This window comes from Capra hircus, assembly GCF_001704415.2.
Source record: "Capra hircus breed San Clemente chromosome X unlocalized genomic scaffold, ASM170441v1, whole genome shotgun sequence".
Classification (NCBI taxonomy): Eukaryota; Metazoa; Chordata; class Mammalia; order Artiodactyla; family Bovidae; genus Capra; species Capra hircus.
Genome location: NW_017189516.1, coordinates 54,804,476 through 54,823,274, shown reverse-complemented (window position 1 = coordinate 54,823,274; position 18,799 = coordinate 54,804,476). Strand labels below are relative to the sequence as shown.

The 18,799-nt window shown below is 42.8% G+C and overlaps 1 protein-coding gene and 1 pseudogene across 2 annotated transcripts in view; one reads left to right on the top strand and one right to left on the bottom strand.

Annotated features, from left to right (window-relative positions):
• The window catches only part of PIR (pirin), a 99,469-nt gene that overhangs the window by 70,980 nt on the left and 9,690 nt on the right, over positions 1-18,799 (bottom strand). For both annotated transcript variants that reach the window (XM_018043861.1, XM_018043860.1), the window contains exon 3: positions 16,218-16,310. In XM_018043861.1, coding sequence (XP_017899350.1) covers positions 16,218-16,310 — 93 coding nt within the window. The remainder of the gene's footprint in view (positions 1-16,217; positions 16,311-18,799) is intronic.
• LOC108634340 lies at positions 9,544-10,929 on the top strand (annotated as a pseudogene).

Sequence of the window (18,799 nt, the reverse complement as noted above, 5' to 3'; positions counted from 1 at the left end):
ATCCTGGTCCTGCTGTGTCCTTTCCTCCTTCTGATCCTAAACTTTCTACGGGTTTTTACTAAATATTTATGCTTCCTTGTCAGTTCTTATTTGTTTGTGTTTGTATTTGGAAATGGAAAGACAAAAAACCCACAACAGTAATGAAAGAAAAGCGTCACCTGCAGTATGAAGCTTAGAGAAGATGCACCTCTAGGAGTTATAAATTAATTCTGAAGAATTACAGCACCAAATAGTTTGCTGTTTCTTTCCGGATGGTATTTAGGAAGGAGAGTATCATGACTTCATTCACTGCTGCAGATGCAAAATGTATTCTTTAAAAGAAAAAGTTTATATTCTAGACTAAACTCTGTTTTAATTTCCATTTGCCCTAAAATGGTGCTTTTTATATTCCCTACTGGTAGCTGAGGAGGAAAAACAGAAAAACAAAACAAAAACATGGGTTAAGGTCATGGCTGATGAGAGAGGCCAGCAAGGAACATCTTGCGTAACTGAGGCGGCTAACTGATTTTCAAGGACAGAAACAGAATGCTTGAATCCATACAATTCAGGACCTAAGTTATTTTACAAAAATGTTTTAATTTCTTGAGCAATCACTGAGAAACCTGGAAATTGCACGCTATCCCTTTGTTGGCTCATCCAGTCCCAACCTTACAAAAATACCTTCACAAGTGCCAAAAGGTCGTTGCACAAAAGAGGAACAGATGAGCGACGCTGTTTAGGTATTCAGCCAAGGGGCAAACCCAAACCTTCAAAAGCTCTGCTGGGTCCTGCCTTGAAATTTCCTGTTACAACCCCGGAGGCGCCAGTGCTTCTGGGATCCTGCCAACACTGCCCCCTGCTGGCACAGCCCTGCCTCAAGAACCACTCAGGTACTGAGACCCTGGGTGGAATCTGGGCTTTGTTGGTTATTCACTAGGTGTGAGATGTGGGGTGAAATCCTTAACTTCTCCGAGGCTCGGTTTCTTCGTTTAAAACAGAGACCTAGGCCATGAGCTCACCAAGTGTGGTGAGGACTAACCCAGGTAATGTGTGCAAAACACACAAGTGTTCAGTAAGTTCTAGAATCAACACGTTTGCCACATTTCCTCGAGCCAAGATCCCGTTCGTTGAGTCCTCTCTTGACCTCCCAGGAATGTATTTCCCTCAATATTCTCATGGTTTGCGTCCTCACTTCATTCAGGCCTCCATTTAAATGTCACTCCCTAAGAGAGGCCACCCCACAACCAGCCAATCTAACTGGTCAATCTAGTCTCAATCCTTCTATTCTGATCATTTCTTCTTCCTAGCTTTTCCATGAAGGGCACTATATAATTAACATATAATTATACATTATATAATCATTTGGTTATTCATTCATTGTCTGTCTTCCCTAAGAAAATGACACTTCCTGAAGGTTAGAACATACAGCTGACACTGAAGATTTGTGGAAGGAAGGAGGGGCAGCATCTTGTATTTGTATTTTGGCATTCACAAAGCATATGATCCTGCGAATATATTACCTACATGTTACTGATGAAAAAACTATGTCTTAATGTGATTACGGTTACACAATTAATAGTGGCAGAGCAAGGATTTAACATTTTCTGTCTCTGAAAATAAAACCATTTCACTCTCCCACGGTGTGCCACAAATGCTGGCGTCATCTCGGCACTAATGGAGGTGTTGAAAGCATCGTGCCCGCCTTGGAGGAGAGCTGACGGGAGCTGCCAGAGTAGCCAGTGCTCCCACAACTGACTTGAGAGCAATTTCCCTTTTCTATTCTTCTGTTGTTGCCATTTGTAAGTCTCCCAAATCCACTAATTTTCCTTTCACTCTGAATAAAATTTCAGACATGCACATCGAGGTTCTATGATGATCACATTCCCAAATCTACTCAGGTTGAACTGCAAACTCTCTGAGAATCTTCCAGCTGCTTCGAGGAGCCCAGATTCAGAAACACCTTTCCTCTTCAAACCCCACTCAACCTTCTGGGGGAATCTCTTCAGACAAAGTACCCTAGGCTCCCCATACCATCGTCTTGCCAACCTCTTAATTGATGTCACCTCCATTCTGTAAAACTGTAGTCAAGGCATTCACATCCACTGCCTCATCTCCCATGTTATACTGAAAGGGGCTCACGGGAACAATGTGCCAGCCTCTAGGATGACTCCAGTTTCCCACATATGCACCCACCCGGTAAAGTGGGTCGTTCAAAGCACTGTTGCTTAACAGTGCCCTCTGCTGGTCGTTGTGATGTGTGCTGTTTAAATACTGGAGTGAGTTGCCATTTCCTTCTCCATTTCTAAAATCAGTTCTCACCAAACCAGAAATGTGTTGTGAAAAGATCTACTGGTAACTAAGACTATCTTCTAGCCTGAGCACATTGTCTCTGCTCAAAGATCACATGTCCACATAGCAGGCTGCCCTCTAGTCATTAAGGGAGGGGCTGTGTTGTAGGGTAGAAGGGAGTTTTTCTGCCCAGCAGCCTCTAGTTAAAAGTTGTTAAGGCCAACACCGAAGAAAGAAGGCCTGGAAACACGCCTCCACACACATGGTCCTAGGCAGGCCTGGATGCACAAGGGTCTTACAGAAACAGATTTAAGGGAATCCTGTCAATTTCCCTCTTAATATTTTGTTAAAATTTCATTATATATTTAATTAAGCAGCTGACACTTTTTGATGGGTGATTTCTTATTATTCCAGATTCAATTCATTGTAAGGATTTAATTTCTGAAACTCCCTGTGAATGTGTTCATTGCACTTGATGCTACTGGGACACAGTTCTCACGATTTTGGCCTTCAAGAAGCAATAAAACACTTTATAATAAGGGGGTCTAATAGAGGGATTTTGTCTTTCCTTTGTCTTTTTAAATTTTTAATTTTGAAATATTTTAAAATCTCTTTCTCTTTTTATTTCATTGCAGCCCGCAGAAGAGACAATGTCATCACAAACTCATTAATGGGAAGTTAGAAAGCACCCAGAAGGAACGCAATGATTATCCCTTCCCTACTTTCAGGGAACAACTGGCAATTCCAGCAGGGGAAACACTACCAAAATAGGCAGCTTAGAGGAACAAATGCTAAACAGAAGTACGATTAGCCACACTGGAAAGAGAGAATAAAGATCAATTTTGATGATGAAGAATCTAGAGGAACAGGGGAGTAATTCATGGAGGAGGCAGCATCCGCCCCCCCCACCCCCAGCTAGTCCTGAGAAGACTGAAATATCGGTCATGTTGATGTTTGGTAGAAACCAACACAGTACTGTAAAGCGATTATCCTTCAATTAAAAATAAATAAAATTTTTTAAAAGTCTGAAATATTGGTAAAAAGCTGGTGTGGCTGGGACAAAACAGTGTACAGGATGAGGAAAAGAATCTTTAGCTTGTAGTAGAAGGTCACAAACAAATAAAGCACCATTTTGTTAACTATCACATTACTCCTAGATCACGAACATCTCCTTGCTGCTGCTGCTGCTAGGTCGCTTCAGTCGTGTCCGACTCCACGCGACCCCATAGACGGCAGCCCACCAGAATCCCTGTCCCTGGGATTCTCCAGGCAAGAACACTGGAGTGGGTTGCCATTTCCTTCTCCAATGCATGAAAGTGAAAAGTGAAAGTGAAGTTGCTCAGTTGTGTCCGACTCTTCGCGACCCCATGGACTGCGCCTACCAGGCTCCTCCATCCATGGGATTTTGCAGGCAAGAGTACTGGAGTGGGGTGCCATCGCCTTCTCTGCTCCTTGTTGCTACAAGAAGTTAAATGACTGGCCAAGTATCCAGACAGTCAACCAACCCAATCTACTTCCTCATTATACCCGAAGTTCAGAGAAGTGAGAGTATTACTTTGCACTTACAGGCAGGAAAATCAGGTCCCTGAACCATGAAAGCACTGGGTCCCACACTAAGTAACAGAGGTAGAATGAGGTATAGAATGGAAACTTTGTTCCAGAAGCAGCAGCAAGGAAGAGGGGACAGGTGTGGGCCCAGATTAGATGAGCCCACCTGCCTTGTATGGACTGTGTGAGCTTGACAAGTCACCGTTTCTTTGGCCTCTGTTTCCTCATCTGTAAAATGGGGAGCTAACAATTCCTGCTTTCAGGGTTGCTGGGAGGTGTAGAGGTAATGTAGAGAAAGCATGTGAAGCTTCTCATAAAACATGTAGCTAATATTATTGCATGACAAATTTCCTACGCATTTAATCTTGTGTGGTCAGGCATTTCATTTGGAGTCTACTGATGGATAACTTTGAAGAATCTTTCTTTGCTCTAGTGTTGAACATTTGGAAAAAGCTTTTTGTCCTATAATGGTCTATGCTAATTTATTCTAGACTTATTTTTAGTCTCAATGAAGAAGCGTTATTTTATATTTGGTAACATAAAAGAATGTTTAAAGACTAGTTTATAGTCTTTATTATATCCCCTTGAATTTGTCTACTTACAAACTGTAGGAATGTAGTCTTTCAGACATGAATGGTTTCTGTCTCTAACTGTAATTGGGTAGGAGTGGGGCAGATGGGGAAATTTGTTGGAATTTACTTGGACTACTTTTGAAGAACATTTCCATTAAACTGCCACTTTCCCTCATGTGACCTATGCTGGGAAACGGTCATGGGCGCTGCAGGATATTCAGCGGCATTCCCAGCTTCTGCCCACTAGATGGCAGTAGCACCATCCAGTTGGTATGACCAGCATGGTCTCCAGAAATTGCCACAAGACGCTGGGAAGCAAAATCACCCCTAGTTTGAGAACCACTGGCACACTTTACAAACCAGACTTTTAGACTAAGATGGTTCTAATTTCAAAATGACTGCATTAACCCGGGAGCTTCAGGATATAAATATTGGCCTTTCATTCATAACTAGAGATCCAGCTTGGCTTTGAAGACCTTCTCCAATGATGGCCCGACCTACAGCTTTAGATCGTGCCCTGCCCTACACATCCAATTTTTAATTCTACCTAAACTAATCCCTGGTTTTAGTTCATCCCCATACTATGCCCTGTACTTTTTCCTCTGCTGTCCAGACAGTCATCTAACTTATCCGTTACAGTTTTACTAAATGGCCAAACTTTTCCTGAAGCCCTCCCAGACCTGTTAGAAATGCTAGCTTCTCCCCCCCGAATACGAAACTTCAGGCACTGGACCACTCTTGTTCCTCCTTAATTATTTTCTCTCTTTCTTGCAAACTGAAAGTCCTCTGCCCCCACTTCTAAACTCATTTGTGTGCTTCCATGTGCACATAAACACAATTTTAATTTCCTTTTGGACAGGGAACATACTGTAGAGGAGAAAGTTATGTTTTTTAATTTGAACCCCTATTTTAAATTTCATGGGCACCTCTAATGGTACACAAATATTTCCTAGAAAAAGCTGCCCTAAGATCACACCCTCCCTTCCACTCTGGCATGTATTATTAACTTATTTGATTGACCAGAATAGAACAGAAACCAGGCTGATTTTATGTGGCAGGGGCAGACCCACAAGAGTTCCCGGAGAGCAAGTGAGCATCAGCTCCTTCACTAACCACAAGAGCACTGTTTAATCTTCAAATATAGCAAGTGAACAGGGAATTTCAAATATATCAATATTTGAAATAGCCAATACACATGGTTCAAAATTCTAATGGCACAAAGAGAAAAAGAGGGTTAGAATGAAAATTAATTCTTTCCCACTCTCCCTCACCACCAGTAACCTTCTCCTGAAGGTACATTACCAGCTTCTTGGTTATTCTTTCAGAGATAATCTAGACCTAGAATCTACCCAAGAATCAAAGTATAAGTGGAAACCACTTATATGCTGTCCATCAAGAGATGAGTGGATAAACAAAACGTGACATAGCCATATAATGGACCATTAAAAAGTCAGCCATTAAAAAGAATAAGGTTCTGATATGGACTACTATAGATGAACTTTGAAAACATTATGCTGAGTGAAAGAAGCCAGTCACAAAAGACCACAGACTGTATAATTCTTTTTATATGAAGTGTCTAGAATAGGCAAATTCATAGAAACACAGTGTGGTTGCCAGAGGTTTGGGGAAGTGGCAGTGCGGAGTGACTGCAAATGGGCAAGGGCTCTCTTCTGGGGGGTGATGGAAACAGCTGGAGTCAGTGGCAACAGCCGTACAATCTTAGGAATATACTGCTGCTGCTGCTGCTTAGTAGCTCAGTCGTCTCCAATTCTTTGCGACCCCATGGACTACAGCCCACCAGGCTCCTCTGTCCATGGGATTTCCCAGGCAAGAATACTGGAGTGGGTTGCCATTTCCTTCTCCAGGAGATCTTCCCGACCCAAGGATCAAAACTGGGTCTCTTGCATTGGCAGAATTCTTTACTTCTGAGCCATCTGGGAAGCTTTGTGGATGTACATTTGTGCCTGTCATTGTGCGTTCATTCTCTAACAACCATCTTCTATCATCGCTATGTGACTTTTGTGATTTTGTTTTCTTCGCATCAGTGTAGTCTGCGGAAGTACCATCCATTCAAATAATCCATCTTCCACACAATAAATAACAGACCATTTTGTAAAAGAGAATAAAGGTATAGTCTTTGCTCTTCATACAAGTCCTACATCATGCCAGAACAAGCTTGTACTTTGCCTCTGCTGCTTGCCAGCTATCACAGAGATTCTTCTTTATAGGACCTATCAAGCTGTGGCATTCTTCTAACAGCTGGGTTGTATGTTACTGTATGGACACACCCAAGGAGACCACTAATTCTCAACTGGGGACAATGTGGCGGCCCCCTGCCCAAAGAAGACAGTTGGCAGTATCTAGAAACATGTTTTGCTGTCACCACTGGAGGTGAATAGGTACTATTAGCATCTGGTGAGAAGAGGACGGGGATGCTGCTAAACATCCAAAAATGCACAGCTCCCCTCCCTCCCACAGCAGAGAATGCTCCACCCAAAATAGCAGTAGTACAAAGGGTGATAAACCTCCATTTAAACAGACCATGATTCATGAAAATGTAAACTGTTTATAACATCTGCTTTTACAATGTTGCATAATATTCCAACTTTCAGGTATATGATAATTTCCTGATATATAATCTCCACATATATAATCACTCCCCTTTATTTTAGATACTTTGTTCCTTTTTTTAACTTTTTAATATTGCACTGGAAGAAACACTTGTATAACAAGCCACTGTTCTCACATTGGGCTTTTTTGTTTTTCAGGAAATTATTAGATTGCTATAAGTAAGGTAACTGGGTTAAAGGAGAATGTGTTTTTGCCCTGGAATTATATGGGGCTCTCATTGTTATTATGAATGGGATTCCCCCACATTACATCTAGTTATTGCCTTGTGCAGGCAAGCAGGTGGCTTTCACAGCTATCTTCTATCCAGCCATCCACTTGTTTCCTCTTCGTCTGCACCACTGGCGCGTGGGGCCTCAGCTCCCCAGGCAGGGCTTGGACCTGTGCGCCCTACACTGGAAGGCGGAGTCTTGGCCACCGGGCCGCAGGGAAGCGCCTATCTGGCCATTCAAGCAAGACACTTTTGGCTGATGTTCTTAGCACGGCGGTGCCAAGGGGTGTCCTCGGAATGAGCGAGCCTTTAGTGTCCTTTCTATAATCTATTAGTGTTACCCTCAATTCATGCCAAGTAAACATACGCACTGACATCCATCCATACGCTGAGCTGTGACCGTAATTTCCTCCTCCAATCACATCACCACCCAAAGCTGGATGTAGCCACCATGGGTCAGGGTTAGGGTTCCCACAAGAATTTGTTTCCTCCTCCTTTCCAAGAGGTATAATAACTCTTATTAATGGCCTCAAAGCTTCCAGAACCATATTCAATCACGACAGTGCTGGTAGACATTCTCATCTTTTTCCTCACAGTGTCAGGAACTTGTCAATACCTCCATGTTAAGAGATGACAGAGGATGTTCCTTGAACAATAGAGTCTTTCTGATGTTCAGAAAATATCCTTCTTTCCTAGTTTTCCTATTTTTTTCTTTCCAGAATAGATTTTGAATTCAACTAAACTCTTAATTTTTTTCCAGCTTTGATTCAACAATGGTATGCTTTGGGTTTGAAAGTACAATGAGTTAGTAAAAACAGGTTGCGTGGGAGACAGGAGGTTTGGATCCAGCTGTAAGTTTTAGGTATGAATCACCAGAACCCTACCCTTCCTCTCAGCATATTGTTCAGGGGTTGCATGCAAATGCCACTGGCTGCCAACCAGTAAACGTTAAGTGTGGCTTTTCTGATGGACACACCCCTGGAAATACAGCAGGTCTGTTCTCATGAACAAGATTAAAGAACCTGCTGAGGCTTGTAGTAAAAAACGTGATAAAACATTTCTAAGCCCAGCTAAGGAAAGAATGGACCAGACCATCCTAAAACAGCCCTGCGAAGCAGGCAGGACAGTTACTCCTAACCATCCTTCAATTGAAGCAGGAGTGACCAACAGCATTGGTTTCTCCAGGACCAAGGGGTTCCCAGGAACACAGGTCTTTCAGTGCTAAAACCTGGACGGTCCCAAGGCTATAATTTAAAGGATGAATTTAAAAGGCACAAAATGTGTTTCTTCTCAGGGCAGGTGAAGGGTTCATCAACGGTGTGTGAACTTGAAGTACTTCTCTTTCAGGCGAAACTAAACCTGGGCAGGGTGTGGATTAAAAAGGAAGAGTGCTGTGCATTTTCTCAGATGGTTCTTTGTTTCTGACCATTGAGAGTTGCCCTAAACAAATGCAGATATCAGGCCAGACCAGAAATAGGTGACTGGAAAATCATTCCGCCCTTTACCACAAGCATTTCACAACAATGCTTCCCGGAGTACAAACTCCAGGCAGGAAATACTGCATACGTTTTCCCCTTTGTCTTGGGACCACCAGTTGTGCCTTTTCCTCCAGGGTCTTCCTTCTTCCTAAAGTTTTCTGCAAGTTTTTAACAGAAAATACCTCACTATCCAAAGTGAAGAGTTAAATTTTAGAAAATAATTAGCCATTAACTCAATAAAATCAGGTTCTTGCTCTTGGCTCACAGTTATATTTCTTGAATAAAGAAGATGTGGTATACACACACACACATATATAAAAATACACAATGGAATACTACTCAGCAATAAAAAGGAATGAAATAATGCCATTTTTGCAGCAACACAGATGCAACTAGAGATTATCATACTAAATAAGTCAAGAAGAGAAAGACAAATACCATATGATATCACTTTCACGTGGAATCTAAAATATGACACAAATGAACTTATCCACTCCTGCAGTGGAAGCATGGAGTCCTAACCACCAGACTGCCATGGAATTCCCTGTAGATTTTTGAAGTTCATATTAAAAGACAGCTGAAACTTGGGTTACCTACACTCTTGGGGGAAACTCTTGAGGGAAACAGCTGATTCTAGTTATTCACAGTAGTGATATTCTATTTCTGCTTATTTAACTTATATGCAGAGTACAGATGTGGGGAGATTGCGGGCCTGGCGTCCTGAGGTGCACGGGTCACGGCGCTCTTTAGCCCACCTGCATCCCACCTCCCGGGGTCGCACCAGTCCACCCCCCACCACTCCCCTACCCCCTGGGGCCCCACGTGTTGTGTTGGGGGGAGCAGCGCCCAAGCGGAGCGGGAGGATGCGGGAGAGCTCTGGGGTGGGGGGCGGCGAGGTGAGGAGCAGCTGGCTGGGCAGCATGAGTCAGCAGCGGCTGGCGTGGAAGCCGCCCAGCCTGCTTGTGGACCCGGCGGAGACTGCACCGCCGCTGCCGTGACCCCGTCAACGTGGAGCGCTGCTGCCATAAAAAACAAGGATTAACTTAGAAGATAATGTACAATGTGTGTCCATGAGAAAAGCACTAAAAGTAAAGAGACCTCGTTTTGATGTATCACTGGTTTATTTAACTCAAAAATTTATGGATCTTGTCAAATCTGCTCCTGGAAGCATTCTTAAACAAGTTTGCAACAAAACTGGGAGTACAAAAACAGTGTATGACATCACCGTCTTGAAACTGACCTGGTTGAAAAGAAGTCTAAGAACCATATTCGATGGATAGGATAGGATCTGATCTTAGAAGCTGCAGGAGGAGCTCTCTGACTTATCAGTAATGGAAGATGCCCTAGATTAGTTAATTAAGCATTGTGCTCAGCAACTGTTTAACAGACGACAAAGAAAATGAAAGACTAGCATATGTGACGTATCAAGACATTCACAGCATCCAAGCCCTCCATTAACAGATTGTAACTGCAGTTAAAGCGCTGGCAGAAATCAGACTGGATGTTCCAGCTCCCAGATAGGATTCGATCACAGTACGTATCAGGTGCACCAAAGGACTCACTGACGTTTATTTATGTGAAGTGGAGCAGGGTTCCTACTCAAGTAATAAAACGTCAGACAGCGTAGGAACCTCTTCATCCAAAAGCAAGCCTCTAGAGCACCCTCAACCTGATAAAGAAAAAAATCCTCCACAGCAAAGTGAAGAAGTACTTGAAGTGGCCAACTGATGGTGTTTGAGGTACCGTGCACTGAGTCTCTTGGACTCCTGTGTGGACGAAGATCCTCAGAGCAATAAATCGTCCCTGCCATTTTCTCAGCACTTCGCTCCTTTGATTCCTGTATAATGACGGCTTCTGCATTTGAAAACAGCTCTTTTTATAATTATTCACTGCTTCTTTGCCAGTGAAGCAGTCATCTTGCCTATAGAAATTACTGAATCACATGACTATCACTGAAACAGACGGGCAAGCTGGGTGGACAGCTCCTCATGGACTCTGCCCTTTGCCATGTGTAACACGTTGTCACAAAAAAAGTTGCTTTACACGGTTTCATGTCTGTGTGGAGGGGTGTGCACACAAACCTGACATCTTTGTACATATTTATATGTCTAGATCACTTATGAAATATGTCTGAGTGAGACTGTTCACCCTTGTACAGCCAAAATAATGTAAACATATTCTCTACTTTCCATGGTATCTGACTTATTAGAATCCTCTGAATGAGGATTCAGTCAGTTCAGTCGCTCAGTCGTGTCCGACTCTTTGCAACCCCATGAATTGCAGCACGCCAGGCCTCCCTGTCCATCACCAACTCCCAGAGTTCACTCAGACTCACGTCCATCGAAGTCAGTGATGCCATCCAGCCATCTCATCCTCTGTCGTCCCCTTCTCCTCCTGCCCCCCAATCCCTCCCAGCATCAGAGTCTTTTCCAATGAGTCAACTCTTCGCATGAGGTGGCCAAAGTACTGGAGTTTCAGCTTCAGCATCAGTCCTCCCAATGAACACCCAGGACTGATCTCCTTCAGAATGGACTGGCTGGACCTCCTTGCAGTCCAAGGGACTCTCAAGAGTCTTCTCCAACACCACAGTTCAAAAGCATCAATTCTTTGGCTTTCTTCACAATCCAACTCTGAGGAGAGTTTTTCCCCTAACTTCTACATGTGGAAGTATCATAAAAGTGTGTGCAGTTGAAGTTTGTGGACTTAATGTAAGTGTTTCAGTGTGGTTTCCCAGTGCTAAAATGGGACTTCAGGCTCCCTACAGAGCCATTGTGTCCAAGCAGACTGGTGACATGCCCCAAGCTTTGGGGACAAGTGTAGAAATGCCATCAGCTCACGACTGAATTCCTTGCAAGACATGAATTCAGTCATGGTGACAGTTGAAAACTATTAACCTTATTTTGCAAGATTTTGTAATATGTTTCTGTATGCAGCCTTGCTCCTCAACCAGAGGGGTTTATTTACGATGAGTCAGTGGTCCCCTGCCCTCTCTCTAGCTCTAGTCCCACATTCCCAAGCACCTCGCTCTTTCTACCTCATCGGGTAAGTCATTATCGCTCTGTGCCTCAGTTTACTCAGTAGTTTACCATTAGACTGTGAGCTCCTTGAGGGACTTTGTCTTAATCATTGTTAAGCCTAGCGCTTTGCGCCACTCCTGGCAATTGAAAAGTGCTCGATAAATGTTTGAACACATCAGGTGAGTGAGTGAGTGAGTGAATGGTAGAATTAGACTGATAATACTTGGCTCATACCATACATACAAGATTCTTATATTGTTCAGATTCATATTTTAAACTTCTCCCACTTTCAAAGAAAGAATTGAAGCAATGTGAGATTAGGACCATGTAGAAAAGAGTTAGCTTAGGAATCAAAAATCAACACCTCCAAGCTGCAGTGGCTTTTGCAGTTCTGTCCCTCACCTGAACACCAGCCTCCTCCCTTCTCAGAGTCCCTACTGGCTGCCTCTGCAGGCCTTGGCCATGAGGCAGAAGTTGTGTATATAGGTCAAGTGCTCCGCGGAGGATTCCAGACTCTGCATTGTAGATTTGGCAGCTGTCAGTTACGTGTGATGGCTAAACATGAGAGTGGATGAGGCCACCTAATGAGAGGGTACCAGCAGGAGAAGAGGAAAGGCCCATTAGCATTTATTTTAAGGGGAGGTACCCACTCCAGTTTCTTGCCTGGAGATTTCCATGGGGGTCACTGAGTCGGATGCGACTGAGCAACTGAACACTTTCACTTTCACCAAAGAAAAAGCCTTTCCCAAGAGAGAAAAAAGAGGAGGGGGAAAAAATGGCTGAAGAAGGTGGTGTCCCCAGAACCCACAAACAAAGTATGGCCACAGGTGATAGCATTGTTTCTAGGCAGCAGTTCCTTACTTGTGAAATGTGACAAGTGTTCTACTTTGCAAATTGTTCTGAGAGTAAAAGAAGATCGTGTAAACAAAAGCCCTCTGTAAACTGTAGATATGTTACATAAATGAATCTTTTTCATCAAAAAAAAAATACATGCAGAGCACATCATGAGAAACACTGGGATGGATGAAGCACAAACTGGAATCAAGATTGCTGGAAGAAATATCAATAACCTCAGATACGCAGATGACACCAGGAAGTGAAGAAGAACTAAAGAGCCTCTTGATGAAAGAAGACAGTGAAAAAGTTGGCTTAAAACTCAACATTCAGAAAACTAAGATCATAGTATCTGGTCCCATCACTTCATGGCAAATAGATGGGGAAACAGTGGGAACCAGTGAGAGCCTTTGTTTTCTTGGGCTCCAAAATCACTGCAGATGGTGACTGCAGCCATGAAATTAAAAGATGCTTGCTCCTTGGAAGAAAAGCTATGACCAATCTAGACAGCATATTAAAAAGCAGAGACATTACTTTGCCAACAAAGGTCCGTCTAGTCAAAGGTATGGTTTTTCCAGTAGTCATGTATGGACGTGAGAATTGGACTATAAAGAAAGCTAAGTGCCAAAGAATTGATGCTTTTGAACTATGGTGTTGGAGAAGACTCCTGACGGTCCCTTGGATTGTAAGGAGATCCAACCAGTCAATCCTAAAGGAAATCAGTTCTGAATATTCATTGGAAGGACAGATGCTGAAGCTAAAACTCCAATACTTTGGCCACCTGATGTGAAGAACTCACTCATTGGAAAAGACCCTGATGCTGGGAAAGATTGAGGGCAGGAGGAGAAGGGGATGACAGAGGATGAGATGGTTGGATGGCATCACTGACTCAATGGACATTAGTTTGAGTAAACTCCGGGAGTTGGTGATGGACAGGGAGGCCTGGAATGCTGCAGCCAATGGGGTAGCAGAGTCAGACATGACTGAGCAACTGAACTGAACTGAACTGATGTTCTATTAAGTTGCCAGGATCACAGAGTGACCCAACACTGAACCATTGCTCCGGGGGAAATACAAGGTTAGGTTCCTGCAAGCCTCCAGTCACAACCAAGAATCAATACATAACCTTCTGTTCCCTGGTGGCTCAGATGGTAAAGCGTCTGCCTGCAATGCGGGAGACCCGGGTTTGATCCCTGGGTTGGGAAGATCTTCTGGAGAAGGAAACGGCAACCCACTGCAGTACTCCTGCCTGGAGAATCCCATGGGCGGAGGAGCCTGGTAGGCTATAGTCCATGGGGTCACAAAGAGTCGGACAAGACTGAGCGACTTCACTTATTGACTATACATTGTTGACTGATTAACACTGAACTCAGGGCCAACAGCACTACATCTCAGGCCTGAAGAAGCTTCTCCAACACATACTTTCTCCAAAAGGCACCTTACAGGCATCTTGTGCTTAGGAATACTGAACAGCACTTCACTATGCCTGGGGGCATTTAAAACAGCAAGGTCACCAACAAAAAGCACAAAATGTGGCACTAAATTGGCCTCAGGAAGGACACTTGTTTGCAGCAGGAGAGTTGAAGCAAGAAGGCAGAGCGCTGTTCACCCTCAGCTGGGAGCGCGTGCATACCCACAAATGGTGCAAGCACCACTGCTGCTGCTGCTGCTCAGTCGCTTCAGTCATGTCTGACTCTGTGCGACCCCACAGACGGCAGCCCACCAGGCTCCCCCGTCCCTGGGATTCTCCAGGCAAGAACACTGGAGTGGGTTGCCATTTCCTTCTCCAATGCAGGAAAGTGAAAAGTCAAAAGTGAAGTCGCCCAGTCATGTCTGACTCTTAGTGACCCCATGGACTGCAGCCTACCAGGCTCCTCTGTCCATAGGATTTTCCAGGCAGGAGTACTAGAGTGGGTCACCATTGCAAGCACCACAGTTATGAATAAATTTAGGAGTAGGTGAATTCGCTGATCCAGGATCTAGATGATGAGGACTGCCTGTAATAACAAATACACTTTTATGGAAAATTCTTACTCACAAGAGTCAAATACCAATGTTCTACCACTGAACCCTTTCCCAGAGTAGTTTAACACTGAGTGCCTTACAACTTTTAAACTGTCATTTAGAAAGGAAATTAAATCTCCTTTCCATAATGGATAAGAAAGTGGTAGGTTTCATCATTCATTTTATTTAATGTATTTATCATCTTTAGCAAAATCCATCTCTTTCTATTATTCAATTAAATTCAGCCAAGCAAGAGAGAATCTCCACCAGGAGAACATGGAGATGGGCAGGATGATATGAGATAAAGAAACTTACAATCCTCTTGGGTGTGGGAGGGGAGGTTCAGAAAATTCATTTTAATACAAGTGGAATATGATCAAGGCCACCATAAAGATCTAACATGTATGAGACTGGAAAAAATCTAATGCTATGGAGGCCAAATGAAGGAGAAAGGGTATCCTCTTGGGACTGTCTGGAAGATATGAAGGAGATGGTAAGATCTGAAAAGATCTTGAAGGATTAGTAAAATGGCAGCTGGAGCTGTGGGATGGGGTGTTGAGAATGTCTTGATACCAGAAGCAGAAGAGTGCAGCAGGGAGACCTGCTCTGGGATCTGGGTCAGAACTCAGCATGCACGTAGGGGAAGAGGAAGGCATGGTTTCCATTTTTGCTGTAAAGTAAGGCACAGTGGCCCTGAAGTGATCACAGAGAAGTGGAAGGCAAATGGCTAAGTGAGGAAGGGAAATCCATCTGATGATCTTAATCCTTCACTGTTTTCAGAAGCTTCTAGGTTTATTCTATTTTCACACTGCAGTGGTTAACTCTTTACCTGTTCATCTTTCACCTCCTTAACTAGACAACATCCTAGATGTAAGCTTCCCTGGTGGCTCAGCTGGTAAACATTCTGCCTGCAATGCGGGATACCTGGTTCAATCCCTGGGTTGAGAAGATCCCTTGAAGAAGGGAATGGCTACCCACTCCAGTATTCTGGCCTGAAGAATTCCATGGGCTGTATAGTCCATGGGGTCGCAGAGTCGGACATAACTGAGTGACTTTCACTTTCAAGCAGCGGTCATGCCTCATTCTTCCTTAGCTTCCCTCCCTCTGCCTTTGTACACACACACACACATACACACACACACACACAGCCTCATTCTTCCTTAGCTTCCCTCCCTCTGCCTTTGTACACACACACACACACACACACACACACACACACACACACACCACCCCCCCAACATACAAAAGATGACCTCAACCATGGCTTCATGTCACCACACATCAATAAATATTTATTCATTCAGTAATGGGCTTGACAAACACTAAGCCCTGGTCTGTTTTCCTCAGGGAGGAGGTGACTAAACTTTGTTAGGAACTGTCCCTACATTTTCCCTGCAATACATGTGTCAGGAAGATTCCCTGGAGAAGGGAATGGCAACTCACTCCAGTATTCTTGCCTGGAGAATTGCATGGACAACATAAAACAGATACTATTAATAAAACTCTACTAACAGCCAGTATATAGCCAGGAACTTATAGATTAACTTTGGCCTATTATTTATTGCTTCTAAATTTGAATCTTCTATTAGAAGAGAGTATTAAAGAACAGAGGTAAATTTTAAAATACACACTTTTGCAGTCAAATTGTTTTACTTACTGTTTCAAAACCTCGGTGTGGGTGATCAGGAAATCCACCTGGTCTACCGCCTTTAAATTCATCAAATAGTAAAAATGGATCCAGATTTTTTAACTGAAATAAAAATAAAACCCAGCAGATTAGATGTGCCTTTTAAGTCACACTACTTGGGGCTACATTCATAAACAGATCTAATGAATCTCATTAAAAACGACTTGGCTAATAAGCAATTTTTTGCAATACAAAATGCTTTCAGGAAACAACTCCTTACACACACACACACACACACACACACACACACACACACACACAGAGTCACTAAGTTAATCAGTTGACATTTTATGAGAAGTGGACAAATGATTCATGATCGTCTAAGATCTAAGTAGTCAAGCACAAACAAGATACAGTCCAAAAAGATTCATAATGTCATGGGAGAACACACTAGAACATCAATTACTGTGCTATGATGATAAATGCTCTGGACAAAGTTAACATATAGGAGAATGGGGAGACATTAGGGCAGGTTCAACCAGGGAGGTGTCACTTGAGCTGAGTCTTGAAGTACATATATGTAGAAGTTAATCAAAAAGAAGCAGGAGAAGGAGGAATATTCTAAATAAAAGAGCAGAGAAGCAGCTTGGTAAGATTGAAAACCTGTGAGGAAACTACTCTTGTGAATCAAAAATGCACATGGAACTACGATGAGAGATGGGCTGAGGACAGAGGTCAAATCATAAAGGAGTTTGGGTTTTACCCTGAAGGTGATGGGTTTAATCAGATTGAGATGATAAGCTCTAGAAAGACCATTCTAGCATATATGTGGAAGATGGTCTGGAAAAGAAAGAGATGGGAGGCAAAGAGTATTTAGAAGGTGCTTTCAACAGTCTAGCTCAGTTGGTAAAGAATTCACCTGCAATGCAGAAGACCCCCAGTTCAATTCCTGGGTCAGGAAGATCCGCTAGAGAAGGGATAGACTACCCACTCCAGTATTCTTGGGCTTCCCTGGTGGCTCAGCTGGTAAAGAATACGCCTGCAATGTGGGAGACCTGGGTTTGATCCCTCGGTTGGGAAGATCCCCTGGAAAAGGGAAAGGCTACCCACTCCAGTATCCTGGCCTGGAGAATTCCACGGACTGTATAGTTCATGGGGTCGCAAAGAGTTGGACACAACTGAGCGACATTCACTTTCAGTTTTCAACAGTCTGGGCAACAACAAAGGCCAGGTCTAAGGCAATGGCAGTAGTGATGGAGAATGGGAAAAAGGAAGAGCATTAGATCACTTCCAAATTTCTAGCTATGGGGCCTGGGAGGGTGGTAAGGCTATCCAGAAATACAAGAAACATAACAGAAGGAGCCCTGAAGCAGGCATGGTGACTTCATTCTAGGTCACGTTGAGTTTGAGATATGTATATAAATGATATATATAAACAGTACTATGAATATTCAGTGTCTAGTATACTGTGCAAAAACTAGACAGCAAATGAAGATAAATCTTGAGCCCAAGTGAGAGGCAAAAGCAGAGCTGGCTGTCATCAGCATATCTTTATGGTCACCTTGGTTATACTTGGCCATTTGCTATTCTACACAAATTTTAGAAAACATCTACAAACAAAAATGTTGGACTTTTGGTTGGAATTACTTTAAATGTATGGGTCAATTTGGGGAGAAATGATATTTATGTAGTATTGAGTTTTCCTATTCATAAACATGGTTATTTCCATCTATTTAGGTCTTTGAAATGTCTTTCAATAGGATTTATAATTTTCTCCATACAGATTTTGCATATATGAAACTTTTTTCTGAGTAACATACATTTTATGGTATTATAAATAATATATTTGAGATATAATTGACACATATTAGTTTTATATGTACAAGGTAATGATTTGATATTTGTAAATACTGTGAAATAATCACACATTACCATCTGTCCCTATAAAAAAGTACGAAAAAATGAATATTTTTTAACAGTCTGCTGCTAGGGATCAAAAATGTGAATAGAAGGACTTTCCTGGTGGTCTAGTGTTTAAGAGTTCACGCTTCTACCACAGGAGACACAGGTTCAATTCCTTGTCATAAACTAAGATCCTACATGCCATATGGCATGGCAAAAAATAAAATAAAAAATTTTTAAAAAGAAGTGTGACTAGAAAGGTGATTTTGAACACTGCTAAGCTCTTATTGATTTTAATAATTCATCTGTAGCTTCTGTTGGATTTTCTTTGCAGACATTCATATCACCAGTATATTTTTTTGGTTTTATTTAGTTATTTTTATTTATTTTAATTGGAAGCTAATTACTTTACAATATTGTAGTGGGTTTTGCCATACATTCACATGAATCAGCCATGGGTGTACATGTGTTCCCCATCCTGAACCCTGCTCCCACCTCCCTCCCCATCCCATCCCTGAGGGTCATCCCATGCACCAGCCCTGAGCACCTGGTCTCATGCATTGAACCTGGACTGGCGATCTATTTCACATATGATAATATACATGTTTCAGTGCTATTCTCTCAAATCATCCCACCCTTGCCTTTTCCCACAGAGTCCAAAAGTCTTTACATCTGTGTCTCTTTTGCTGTCTTGCATATAGGGTCATCAT